Raw genomic sequence first — 14,131 nt, 5'->3', positions numbered from 1 at the left:
TGTAATAAAGATATTCTTTTTTCAAACACATTTATTTTAAGCCAGTGCATCATTGAACCATTAGCAAGGTTTCAGACTCTTAATATGTAAACATAAATCTGTGTGAATCTATATGATCATATGAGTTTTGCCATGCTGGTTTTGTAATATACACAAAAAGACACTCACTAAACACTTTAACAGATATGTTGGGAAAGTATCAGGCTGGTCATGGTTTGTTCTTCAGAGTTGACCTAATTCTTTGTGGCACAGGCTGAAGTGCTGGAGACTTGATTGACATGACAGCATTACACATCTGGTGACTGCGGAGGCCAATTAGCTACAGTGACTTCATTGTCATGTTCAAAAAACCAGTTCGCAAAGAAAATATCCCTGAAAACTTTACACCACCAACAACCTGAACTGTTGATACAACGCAGGAGGGATCCACGCTTTTAAGTTGTTCACAAAATTTTTTAACCCTACAGTCCGAACACAGCAGCAGAACTTGAGACGTCAGGGCAGATGTGTTTTTCCAGTCCATTTTTGATAAGCCTGTGTAAACTGTAGCCTCAGTTTTCTGTTCTTAGCTGAAAGGAGTGACATCCAGTGTGGTCTTCTGTTGCAAGGTTCGATGCGCGTGCATTCAGAGATGGTCTTATGTATCCTGGTTATATCCACTGGATGTTTTCTCTCGCTCTTAATAATTCTAAGATAAATCTCTGTGAACTCTAGAGATGGTTGGGTGGTAGAAATCAGTTTCTGTAATAGTCAGATAATCCAGTCTGGCACCAACAACCACACCACATTCAGAGTCCCCATTTTGCCCCATTCTGATGCTCTGTTTGAAGTTCATCAGGTCTCTCGACCATGTCTACACACCTAAATGCACTGAGCTAGAGCCATGTGATCAGCCGAATACATATTTGCATTAATGATTAGTTGAGCAGGTCTACCTAATAAATTGCCATTTACAATATATAATATGTGTCCCTGCCACTTCAGCAATGTACATACATGTCAGATATATTTAAGCTGCCACTACTTTGGTTTGAATTTTCTTTAACAAAATCGATCCGATGTCTACAAAGTGACGGGAACAAACACAGTAAAAGAATCTCAAACAGACAAATTTCATGATCATTTCCAGGCTATCCTACTCTTTATTTAATGCAAATTACAGTACCAGGGAACTATTCCTCGGAGCACGCAGAGGGAATATTTACAGAGGCGCACATTTAGCATACCTTCACAGAACAAAAGGAAAAAACAAACAAACAAAAACAAACAAACAAACAAAAAAAGAAATCGAAATTTCAGTCACAAACAGAGGCATTCAAGTAGTAGTACTGTTATACAGGATGTTTTTGTAGTATTTTCTTAAGATTCTTCTTTTCTATTACCCCAGTTTAACCCAGTCAGCATGACACTAGTGTATATGTCAGTATAAGATATTATACTAGCTTATACACTTTTATTCTTTTTTTGGTAGCCATTGTGGTGCTTTAATTGAACTGGAGTAAGAGGGCAGGGGTGAAGTGGTCCAACCTTCTGGTGGAGGGTAGCAACACGTTCATGAATGCAAAATTACAGCAAGCGGGAGAGACAGGAGAAAGGCTACATGACTTGACCCCTTAGGTGCTACTGAATTTCACCCCCCTGAATACTCAAGAGCAGGAGGAGAAACAACGAAACATCCAAAGAGAAGAGAAGAAGAAGAGTTATTGCCTCTGAGGATGGCTCATCACAACATGATGGTTTGGCTTTGGTAACAGAACCAACACTGCGAGTAATACAGAAACTGCACTGTATCGAATATAATATATGAGGCCTTTTTTTTTTGTTTGATTTTTTTTTTTGTTTAAAACCCTGCTGCCGTCCACAGCACACCACCCACCCACTTCATACCCCAAATCTGTGCCAGGACTGCAGTACACGTGTATGTATGCGTGTGTGTGTGTGTGTGCCCCCCAAGATAAAACATCTATTAAAATAAACACCTGTCTACTATATCTTCAGTTAAAGAAAAAAATATCCTTACAATTAACAATGTCTGTATATTACATTTAGTGTGCAATGAAAAGAGCAGGAGGGAGAGGATGTGCATCGGGTGGAAGAGGGGGCGCGTGAGTGAGCACGCGGACAGCAGGACATTCAACAGCACCAAAAGGGAGAGTCACAATATCAGAGGGGGGCGGTGACAGTGGGGGTGGGGGGGTTGATGGCGTGGGCTGGGTGAGGGTGGAAACAAGGCGAAGGTGTATGAAAGCAAAGGCACTCCAAACTATAGTTACACTATACATGACTAGTTCTTGTTACAATAATACAGCTGTAATCTACTGTACTGTACAGGTAAGATTGAACATATGGCTGGATAAAGCTGATCATCGTCGTCGTCATCTACAATATCCATACACAACATCAGTTTTGCCCTGATTCTGTTTTTTTTTGTTTTTTGTTTCATTTTTTTGTTTGTTTTTGAATCTTTTTCATCCGTTCCCTCACCCTTTGTCATCTTTGTTTTTGCTCATAAACAGTACATGGGTCTGCATATATACATACCTTGAACACAACATGGAAGAAAAAAAAAAATCAACATAACAACATAAAAAAAACAACATACAAGTCATACAAGTCAGAATTTTGGTGAGGAGCATTTATACTGTATGTACAAATTCAGTTTTTCTTTCTTGTGTGTGTGTGATTTTTTTTTGTTTTCTGAATTTTTTTTTTGTGTTGGTTTTATTTTTTTAATTTTTTTGTTTAAATGTAGTGAGTATTCTCCGTAAATAAGACGATTCGTCAGACTGTACCGAGTGGCTCTATGTGCTGCGGGGGTGGAGGGGGACAAAAAGAAAGGGGCGCTCCGGTCGGTGGTCGCAGCGCACGAGGCAGCCGGTGGTGCGCCGAAGACCGCGGGCCGAGAGTCGAGCGTGAAAACCAACCTCGAATTCTTCACAGAAACGGCGAGAGAAAGAGAGAGGGAGAGAGGGAAAAGGGTGGGGGACACGTTTGTCTAGACGCTGCACTGTCACAGAAACACTGTTACAGACAGAGCCAGTACAAAGACGGGGAATAGAGCGATGCCCTAAATCCATCTACAGCCTTAATACAGACGACACAGGGAAGTGGCTGCTGGAATCTAACCACACTCCAGCAAAGAAGAGAACAACAACAAAAACAGAAATAAAATAATAACAAAACACCACCTTATCTAAATCTATTGTCTTTAGGCAGCGGCAAATATTGCCACTGCTCTGCCAGATATGAGCTCACCATAAATGATTTCTGAACCATTGTAGTTAATATACATATATCTATATATACTTTTTATACATAAGGAAAAGTAATATATAAACTGTGTGTGTATGCATGTCTGTTTTGTATTGTATGTATATATTATACAAGCACACAGGACCAGATACATGTCACATCCATCACACGTGGCAATCCAAAAGACGTCTGCCCAGGAGTACAAAAAAAAAAACAACAAAAAAGAAAATAATTAAAAACAAAGTTGAATAAAACAGATCGCCAACCATTTTTAAAAATAACCCCGGGCAAAGAAAAAAAACAAAAAAACAACACTGTCCAAACATGTCCTCCCAAAGAGGACTGTTTCTTCCCACATACACCAGGATCATCATGCATCCATGTGTGTGAGGATGTGTGTGTTTGAGGGTGTAGGTGTGTGTCTGTGTGTGTGTGTATACGCGTGCGTGAGCCTCATGCCTTGTCTGCGGAAGTGGATGTGAGAGGGCTTGGTGGCCCCCAGGTGATCCTACCATACTCAGGCCATGCACTACAGAAAGAACCAAAAGGGGGGCGGGGCTCGTTTTTGTTTTTTTCGAGGAGGAGGGGTTGGCCAGGGGACGGAGGGGTCAGAGGTCAAAGGATGCAGAAAAATGGAACAATGGAGAGGGAGGCCAGATAGAGAAAGGGCAAAAAAGGGGGAGAGCTCAGGACTTTTCTACAGATTGTCCTCTTAGCAGGCTAGCATTGTGTATACGTGTACAGTGTACTTTTTAAATCAACAGTACAGTCGATAACATCTTCGGCCCTGCGCTTCACTTCCCTGTCGAGAGGGCACGGAGAGGCATCTTTGACGGAGGATGGAGAAGAGTTCAAACAGCTTTATGTTGAGGCCGGGTTTGGGGATAAGAGAGGCAGACTGGGGATGCTAGGTTTGTGGTCAGTTAGCTGTCGAACCCGGCCTGCTTCAGCATCGCTCCGCTGCTGCCGGGGAAGAGGAGCAGGGCAGAGCTGAGCTGAGCAGAGCTCACCCCCTGGCCAGGGCAATGGAGAGGCTGAGGGCTGGGGCTGAGACAGGGGCGGGGCAGGTGCTCTGTGGGCTCAGGAGGTGGAGTTGGAAGCTGAGGCAGAGGCGGTGGTGGTGGTGGGACCTCGCTCTGTGCTGCTGCCATCTATGAACAGGAAGAGGAAGTGCTCAGTTGAACAGCTGGTTTAGAGATAAAGGTAGAAAAAGAGTTACAGAGACACAATGAGAGCGAAGGATACAAATCTGTGTATACAAACCACACTGAACAATATAAGCAGCAAATGTGAATCGATAATGCTACGCAGGTTAAACATAAGCATACATGAGAAGAAAGGAATTTTAAATTCTGGAAAAACACACAATTTAAAAACAATTAGAAACCCCATGGATTGATGGGAAAAAAACACTAAACTTTTTTTAGCAGTTCTTTGAAGTGGAAACGCAATAATTAATGAATGTGAAGTAAGCTAAGCATGTCACATGACTGGGAGTGAGTTTGGGCCTATGGTGTCGGGCAAAAGCCGCTGCTGTAATAGAGCACAGTGCGAAGAATTTATAGCAAAAAACAAAGCAAGGGTGTCACAATTTAAAAAAAAACAAAAACTCAATTATCTTGTTTTATTAATAATTAAAAGCCAAACTCACAGCTGAAAACACCTAAGATACTGCCAAACTGAGGTGGCATGTTAAGTAAAGTCAACCCTTCGACGAAAACAGCATGTGTTGTTGTTTGCAGCGTTTAGTGCTCGGAGACATGAGTGCAAAACAACTTCTGGCTTAAGTTAAATTGAACTTAAATTGAACTAAAGAGGCTGACCTTTAGGGGATGAAATTGCTTACTGCTAATTTGAAAAACAAAGCCACAACCAGTACTTCAAAGTAATAAATATAGAGCAGCTAACCACATAAAACAAGGGTCTGACGGAGGTAGCGTGGCTCTAACCTGTGGTGGCAGATGCATTGGTTGGGGTAGAGGCGGCAGCCTGGCTGCGGGCGTGGGCAGGGATGAGTATGGAGGCCAAAGAAGGATTACTAGATAGTTCTAAAAGAAGAAGAACACACAATGCATTACCACATTATGCTGTTACAAAGTTACCTGCAGACCAGCGATAACATAAAAGTGGCGTTTTAAGATGTGCTTAGATTTCCTTACGGATAAATGCTACTGTGAATACGAGATAACCGATATGTCCCAGAAAAAAAAAAATATTTAAATGTACTTTATATTCTTCTAAAAAAATCTGTTAGATTGGAGTATCTAAATAAAGTAAAGTGAATTATTCAAAACAGAAAAACTTTAAACCCTCAGGGCTTTGGATCCCCCTGAATTTGTTATTTTAATATTCGTGTTTAAACCGTATTTACAATGCAAATGGGACTTTGGGAGAGGTGTTATTTTTTTAAATGAATGGTTTCTCTTCCGAGGAATGCTTTGTGAGTGCGCCTACCCTGGGTAGTGAAGTTGAAGAGCGAGGGCTTCTCTCGCCCGTTGGGCAGTTTGATGCTGGGGTCGCGCAGCTCGTCAAAGAATGAGTGTGCGCATGCCTCTAGGGGTGTTAGGCGGGCCGTGGGCGTGTACTCCAGCAGGCGGGAGCACAAGGCGATGGCCTCCGGAGGCGTACGTGGTCGGAACACCTGAACGTCAATTCGAATCAACAATGAGAACATCACGAGTTTCCAAAGAAAAGAGACATTTCAGTATTTTTAGCACAAACGCATATACAACACACACACACACACACACACACACACACACAGAGCATATGACTGGATGAAAAATGAATCTTTACTAATATCCTATGAAAGCTAATGCACTTTGACCAATGTATTTTTTATGGCGTGCTATGAATGAATCAGTGGAAGCATATGACTGCTGTAGCAGTGAGTAGCAAATGAAATGCAGCTGCAGAGAGCGACCACAGCGAGGCACGTCGGAGGTGAACAGGAGGGCCTGATAGCCCTGCTCCCTCCTGATTGGCTAATTGCTTTTTCAAATAGAAGAGCTGTGCTTAGCTAAGAAAGAGAGACTGTCCTTTAGATTTTAAAACCTGTTTAGTTCTCAAGATGAGTTAAAACAAGCAACGAGGCAACATCGTGATGTTGGGAGGTAGGGTGGCAGTTGATGAAGTAACTGACTGAAGCAGGATAGCACAGGTTTAACATCAGTCCACTCTAAAACATCAGGCAGATCTTATATTTGCTTTGAGCCTGTGCCAAAGCTCTGATGCTGCTGATAATAGGCCCAGACATTGTGCTACAGGTGGTCAAGAACAAAGAAAGTGGTTGTTTTCAGCTCGATGAACCAGTGCGTCATTATCAAACTCCTCCCTGAAGCAAGTCTTGCAACTCGGAAGTCGTGGTTAAATGCTTCAGTTGTTTTGAAGCATCGGGTAAGTCAACTTTCATTTCAGGGTTAACTGCTACTTTAAAACAGCATGTTCTGAATCACCAGTCAGATCCGGTAACAAGTGTTTAAAATGTAGATTTCTACCAGCGATGGTGTTGCATCCTTCTCCCTTCTTGCTCTTATAAAGTCTGATATTTTTTTCTTTGTTCAAATAATTATTGGGACTGAAAAAACTTAAAAACCAATAAAATATAGAAACTGATGGGTGCACCTACAGTGACTTACAGTGGGGCAAAAAAGTATTTAGTCAGCCACCGATTGTGCAAGTTCCCCCACCTAAAATGATGACAGAGGTCAGTAATTTGCACCAGAGGTACACTTCAACTGTGAGAGAAAGAATGTGAAAAAAAAATCCATGAATCCACATGCTAGGATTTGTAAAGAATTTATTCGTAAATCAGGCTGGAAAATAAGTATTTGGTCACCTCAAACAAGGAAAATCTCTGGCTCTCACAGACCTGTAACGTCTTCTGTAAGAAGCTTTTCTGTCCCCCACTCGTTACCTGTATGAATGGCACCTGTTTGAACTCATCATCTGTATAAAAGACACCTGTCCACAGCCTCAAACAGTCAGACTCCAAACTCCGCCATGGCCAAGACCAAAGAGCTTTCGAAGGACACCAGGAAAAGTATTGTAGACCTGCACCAGACTGGGAAGAGTGAATCTACAATAGGCAAGCAGCTTGGTGTGAAAAAATCAACTGTGGGAGCAATCATCAGAAAATGGAAGACATACAAGACCACTGATAATCTCCCTCGATCTGGGGCTCCACGCAAGATCTCATCCCGTGGGGTCAAAATGATCATGAGAACGGTGAGCAAAGATCCCAGAACCACACGGGGGGACCTGGTGAATGACGTGCAGAGAGCTGGGACCAAAGTAACAAAGGTCACCATCAGTAACACACTACAACAGCAGGGAATCAAATCCCGCAGTGCCAGACGTGTTCTGCTGCTGAAGCCAGTGCATGTCCAGGCCCGTCTGAAGTTTGCCAGAGAGCACATGGATGATACAGCAGAGGATTGGAAGAATGTCATGTGGTCAGATGAAACCAAAGTAGAACTTTTTGGTATAAACTCAACTCGTCGTGTTTGGAGGAAGAAGAATACTGAGTTGCATCCCAAGAACACCATACCTACTGTGAAGCATGGGGGTGGAAACATCATGCTATGGGGCTGTTTTTCTGCCAAGGGGACAGGACGACTGATCCGTGTTAAGGACAGAATGAATGGGGCCATGTATCGTGAGATTTTGAGCCAAAACCTCCTTCCATCAGTGAGAACTTTGAAGATGAAACGAGGCTGGGTCTTCCAACATGACAATGATCCAAAACACACCGCCCGGGCAACAAAGGAGTGGCTCCGTAAGAAGCATTTGAAAGTCCTGGAGTGGCCTAGCCAGTCTCCAGACCTCAACCCCATAGAAAATCTGTGGCGGGAGTTGAAAGTCTGTGTTGCTCGGCGACAGCCCCAAAACATCACTGCTCTCGAGAAGATCTGCATGGAGGAATGGGCCAAAATACCAGCTACTGTGTGTGCAAACCTGGTAAAGACCTATAGTAAACGTTTGACCTCTGTTATTGCCAACAAAGGTTATGTTACAAAGTATTGAGTTGTATTTTTGTTATTGACCAAATACTAATTTTCCAGCCTGATTTACGAATAAATTCTTTACAAATCCTACCATGTGAATTCATGGATTTTTTTTTCACATTCTGTCTCTCACAGTTGAAGTGTACCTCTGGTGCAAATTACTGACCTCTGTCATCATTTTAGGTGGGGGAACTTGCACAATCGGTGGCTGACTAAATACTTTTTTGCCCCACTGTATAAATTTAATATAAAATTCAGGACTGACTTATTCAAAATTGGAGAAATAAAAAAACCCTTACTCTCAGTTAAGGATGCCAGTTGTCTGGCTGATGTGATTTGGTCAAGACTCTCACTAAACATTTAAACAAAAGCATCTTTGGCAGCATCAACACCAAGAAATCACACAACTGCATGGCACGTTCGGGAACACTGAGAAGGATTTCAAGGCCTTCATCCATCGCCCCCCCCCCCCCCCGAGTTTGAAACAGTTGATGCAAAAAAGTACACGGCGCCTCAGATTCGTTGCCTGGTGCTCAATATTTGATTTGCACATCCGCACATTGCTGCTAGCTACCAGTCAGCACATCTGCTCTGAGCACGAGTGCTGCTGATTCCATAATCTCGATCTGAGGGAGATAAGTGTGAGCTGGGTTCAGTAAATTTTCAGTAAATGCAAATTCTTTGCATCTTTTATTTTTTAGAACTCTGTGCATTTATGGCATTAACTATTTCACATGCAGGTCTGTTAGATGAAGATGATGATGTTGGATGGTTGCGAAGCATGCAGGCAAAACAGGAATGGCAGAATGCTTTTGCGGTGGATCTTAAAGAAGTAAAAGGGCTCCTGTACCTGTTGACTCACCTTAGTCCATGGATGTGCCTTGATCTGGGGGAATTTGAATTCAGTGTAGTTGGGGTTCATCTCACGGATCTGCTCTCGGGTCGGGGTGCCGAGAACCTGAAACACACGGGTGGAACCATTAGCCCGAGTAATATTACATCCAACTTGAAGCTGTATTTGTTTGGGAATATTGGAATACTCTCGGTTAGTACGGTCATTACCTTGATGATTTCCACCAACTGGTCCACTCCGCTGTCACCAGGGAAGATCGGCTGTCCCAGGAGCAGCTCTGCCAGTACACAGCCGGCTGACCACACATCTAAAGGACAAGGCAGGAGTCCGATTGTAAAAGCAGAAGAGGAGCAATGACGACTTGCTGTAAAGCTTATAAACTCCTTTGAGTGCTGAACCAGAGTAGAAAAGCACTATATAAGAACCAGTCCATTTATCATAAGTAACACACGATCTCATAATTTCCTGATGAATGTGCATGTGTCAGGCAGCGAGAGTTGTTGCTCGAGTTAGCCTACCTATGCTGGAAGTGTAGTCAGTGGCACCAAAGATCAGCTCAGGGGCTCGATAGTAGCGAGAGCAGATGTAGGACACGTTAGGCTCTCCACGGACCAGCTGCTTAGCGCTGCACACAAAATCATAGCAAATAATCATCATCACCACCATCTGCATACTTCAAAAAAAAGGGAAAAAATGAACCTGAAGAAACACCCAGTACTGAGGATTTACACGTGTGATAAAACCTCAGTGGACTTCATATCCAATCAAACACACAGCTAAAAGGAAGATTTCTACATTTCTGCTACAAATATAATCAGCATTTATGCTAACGAATGAAAAGTAAATAAATCATCTGTTTTCGACAACGCACGCTGATCTCAGTTTGACTTTTGCACACTTTCTAGAGCCTGTATAATGCGCCTGAAAACAGCTCCCACATTATTATGTTGCTGGATTTAGGCGTTGCATTCTCCATGGCATTGTTTTGATACGTTTAAGCAACATTTATTACGACATTTTCACTCCAGAGGTGGTTCACGTTTTTCCACTAACAAACTGAACAAATTGGACAGTTGGTTGAAAGTCTTCTACAGCACATCCCAAAGCTTCTCAGTGGAGATACAGTCTGGACTCTGTGTGAAAATGATGTCTCGTGCTCTCTCAACTACTCTTTTCACAATTTAAACCCAGTGAATCCTGACATTGTCATCTTGGAATGTGCCCGGTCCATTGAACAAGGAAAAAACCTGATTATTCGGCACGTTCAGGTAGCCGCTGTCCTCATGTTTGGGCAGATAATGTTGCTGAACCTAGACCTGAGACACTGAAGCAACCCCAGATCATAACACTGCTTCCACAGGCTTGTAGGGCAGGTACAGGTATGATGACAATGATGGTGGCTGCATCACTTTTATCTACCTCTCTTCAGGGTACAGTGTGCTCATCTCCCAGGAACAGAGTAAACCTAGACTCATGGCACCACATGACTTTAACTATGGCCTCACCTATTTTCTCAGTTCAACCAGGCAGCCACACAGTGTGCATCAGCTTAAGGGTGAAACTCTTCAAAAGGAAGAGAGTAACATTTGGGGAAACAGACTGACTAGGTATGTTTAGAGCTGGAGACTGATTTCATTCTCATGCTCATAAATATAAAGTCATATGAGAAGAGATGTAAACAGGGGTCAGTCTCGTTTGCTTAATTCCAACATGATCTGGTGTAAGAATGATGTACAGCAGTGTTACAGGGCCTTTTTCTTGGTTGTGCATAGTTACAGTGTGTGATTTGCTGTCTTCAGGACACTGCTAAATACTGAGGATGAGCAGCAATGTTACTTAGAAGCCTTCTGAAACCTTCACACAGATCCAGAAGACCCATTCCTTTATTTCCACTGTCCATGCTAAGCCAAGCTAACTGGTTGCTGGCGCTCACTTTTTATGTTATCGGACATCACAGCGGTACCAATGTGAACATCTTTTGTAAATGCCAAGAAAAGAAAAAACTCAGATCAGTGTAAAACATGACTGTCCCTCACCTGCCAAAGTCACAGAGCTTGAGAACAGCCGTCTCTGGATCCAGCAGCAGATTCTGGGGTTTGATGTCCCGATGGCAGATACCAAACGAGTGAATGTAGGCCAGGCTCCTGAAGAGCTGGTACATATACAACTACACAGGAAAACACACACACAAATACACACACAGAGGTTAGAGAAACAGCAAACTTCCATTACAGCACTAAAATATAGAAACTCTGGGCTGTATTTCAGCTCCAGAGAATGAGTTTTACAGCAAATGTTTAGACTCCAGTTTCACACACTGTTTCTTTTAACTCCTAAACATTGTCACTCAGCTTTTGTAGAGATAAAATTAAGTATATGAAGTGTTTTTATAGACACACACGTTTTAAAATGAAAGCAAATTTTTAAATCCAAACTCATTTCTTGTTTCAAATTTGCCGCCTCAGGTCAATCTATTCTTACAAATAAGATCAAAAAATGTTTTACTTGTTAACACAGTGAACTAGTTGTTTAATCCTAATTAATATTACAATGGTGGATTTACTTTCAAAGAGAACTGAGCAGAGAATTTGCTCAGTGGAACAGCAGGTGTAGTAAACAGTAGGTGTGCTTTATTTTTAATTGCTTCATTGATACAGAAAAGTCCTTCAGATGGAGGTTTTTTTGTGCCTCTGCTAATTATTCCCAATTTGTTTCGCACATCTGTCATCTAAGTAAGTCCTAAAAAGTAGCATCTCATGTGTGCACACACGATGCAAACCAACAAAGCAGTAAAGTTTCACATTGTGTAAAAGAAATCTGAAGACAGAGATTGTTTCTGAGATTTTTTATGATTTTTAGCTAAATCTAAGATCTGTACAAAACACAACGTTAAAAAGTTAGTAAAAGTCGTCTACGGGCAAAAATAGATGGGATATGCAAGGACAAAAATTTTCATTTGTTGAGCTGTTTATATTTAGTGTTTAGCAGTGAAGCTCTCAAAATATGATAAATTAGCTTTTATCAAAAACAAGCTGATAACACAGCTCAGTGAAATCTGGATCTTATGATGCTGGATGAAAACTGAGCCCCATAATCAACTAGAAGAGTTAAGCCACATTTTATACCAACACAGCTGTTTAATAAAAAAATGTTTTGATTTGATAATATTCTTTCTGTAGAAAAAAGAAAAATACGTACTTTAAGAAATGTGAAGATAAAGGACACATAGTGGGGTAGTGTGGTTAAAGTGGACCTACAAGCAGCTTGTCTCATATTAAAAGTATAACAATTCTCCAAGCCCAAATTTATCACGACTGATTCACACACAAAAAGCCCACACCCCATTTTACTGATATATCTACAGTCTTTATACTTGCAGCTTTCACCAGACTAACTCAGATTTAACTAAGTTGCTGTAACTACCGGTAAGAATTACCAGAGATATTCGATTAACTATTATGTATTTCAGAATTGTTACATGGTCATCTCATAGTACATCCGCCCATGCTCCGTTTTAACCTTCTGTTTACAAAGAGATACCAATCAGAAGTAAGCAGGATTAAAGGAAGGCTTGCTAAAGCGAACTGTTTCAGTCAGTGGATAAACCAAGGAGCTCCACCAATGAGGATTGTTTTGAAAGTTACTATAGTAGACTCCAAGAATAAAAAATATGAGATTGGAAACATGTCCGTCAAGTTCACTTTAAACTGTGTTTTTCAGCCTTGTTAAACAGACAGAGCTTTTACCTTCACATAAACCATAGGCAGAGTCTGTTTGGCTCGGCTGTAGTGTCTGGCCACTCTGTAGACGGTCTCAGGCACGTAATCCAGAACCAAATTCAGATACACTTCATCTTTCTGTCGGTGAGAAGCAACAATAGAAAAGAAAAAAACATGGTTACACTGACAGAAATCATGTAAACTGTATAGAAAAGACACTTGTAATCTAAACATGTTAAGAAAAACAACACAATCTTGGAAAATGCATGAATTTAACTCAAAACTTGTGATCTAAATATGTATCCCCATCCTATTACCCTGTCTCTCTCCTCTTAGCTGTGATGCATCTTTTCCTAAGAAAGAAGCCGTATTCATGCTGATGTAATTGATGCTTTCTTGCAGCCTAACTGGGAATCCATTGTATCTCTCCCTGTGGGCAGGAAGCACACAACCGTGCGTCATAACGGCCGTTGCCCCGACAGTGGCCGCAGACAGTGATATCATTTCCTTGTTTCCTGGTTGGACGAGACCAGTGCTGGAGGGCGGGGTTGTGTACATTGAACTCTGGAGTGCACTGACCATGAAAGGATGCTGTATCTGGGGGGTTCTCCACCCAATTATTCTTAGACTTCCCATTTCCTTTAAATATGGCCAGAATGAGCCCAAAGTAAGCCATTAGAGTGTCTTGAGGAACTCAAGCTTGGGAGGCTGTAAATCGTATAAGGCTAAAATGCAAGAGTTAAGAAATACTTTAAAAATTCAGGAGGAAGGTTACTCACAAACGCATACGTGACGCATTGACAACTAGCCTGCTCAGGCTCTGATTGCATGCTAGGAGGAACAGCAGAGGCCTCTGCATAAAACACTATGCCCATGTTGAGGGTGATGTGAATAAATCAGCACTGAGTGATCAGTGGTGTTTTTTGGAAAATGTCCATCATCAGAAGAAGTGTCTTCTTCTAAGCATTTAATGCTAACAATAAAACCAGTAACAGAATACCAGTAGTAGTAACAATGTAACAAACTGAGCACTTTTCTAGAAGACAAACCTGGAATTTATATATTTTTCATGCATTCTCTACAAAATATTAGCACAACCACAGTCCTGCTGTCTCTCTTAATACTTTGACTTCCCTCCCATCTGCATAAATCATTCAACAGCCACTTAATCACAAATTGTGGTCTTATGAAAAATGCCCAAACCACTGGACAGAGCAAATTTGATCTAATATTGCTCAAACTAGAGCAAGCTGAGCTTTAGTGGAGGGGACTTTTCTCACCAGGGTATTGGTACACATTTG

At 41.8% G+C, this 14,131-nt stretch overlaps 1 protein-coding gene across 4 annotated transcripts in view; it reads right to left on the bottom strand.

Moving 5' to 3' along the window:
* Nucleotides 1-1,111: 1,111 nt before the first annotated feature.
* The window catches only part of gsk3ba (glycogen synthase kinase 3 beta-a), a 36,032-nt gene continuing 23,012 nt past the window's right edge, over nt 1,112-14,131 (bottom strand). The window contains exons 4-11 of one of the 4 annotated variants that reach the window (XM_080903733.1): nt 12,858-12,968; nt 11,148-11,278; nt 9,630-9,736; nt 9,321-9,418; nt 9,109-9,216; nt 5,707-5,893; nt 5,202-5,300; nt 1,112-4,438 (exon numbers count right to left, since the gene is read on the bottom strand). In XM_080903733.1, the coding sequence (XP_080759859.1) occupies nt 4,404-4,438; nt 5,202-5,300; nt 5,707-5,893; nt 9,109-9,216; nt 9,321-9,418; nt 9,630-9,736; nt 11,148-11,278; nt 12,858-12,968 (876 nt within the window). In that variant the 3' untranslated portion in view covers nt 1,112-4,403. The remainder of the gene's footprint in view (nt 4,439-5,201; nt 5,301-5,706; nt 5,894-9,108; nt 9,217-9,320; nt 9,419-9,629; nt 9,737-11,147; nt 11,279-12,857; nt 12,969-14,131) is intronic. The other 3 variants (XM_080903731.1, XM_080903732.1, XM_080903734.1) reach the window with 3 other exon arrangements.

Source organism: Rhamphochromis sp. 'chilingali' (assembly GCF_963969265.1).
Source record: "Rhamphochromis sp. 'chilingali' genome assembly, chromosome: 14".
Lineage (NCBI taxonomy): Eukaryota > Metazoa > Chordata > Actinopteri > Cichliformes > Cichlidae > Rhamphochromis > Rhamphochromis sp. 'chilingali'.
Note: the sequence above shows the minus strand (reverse complement) of the source record. Positions and strands in the feature narration are given on the sequence as shown.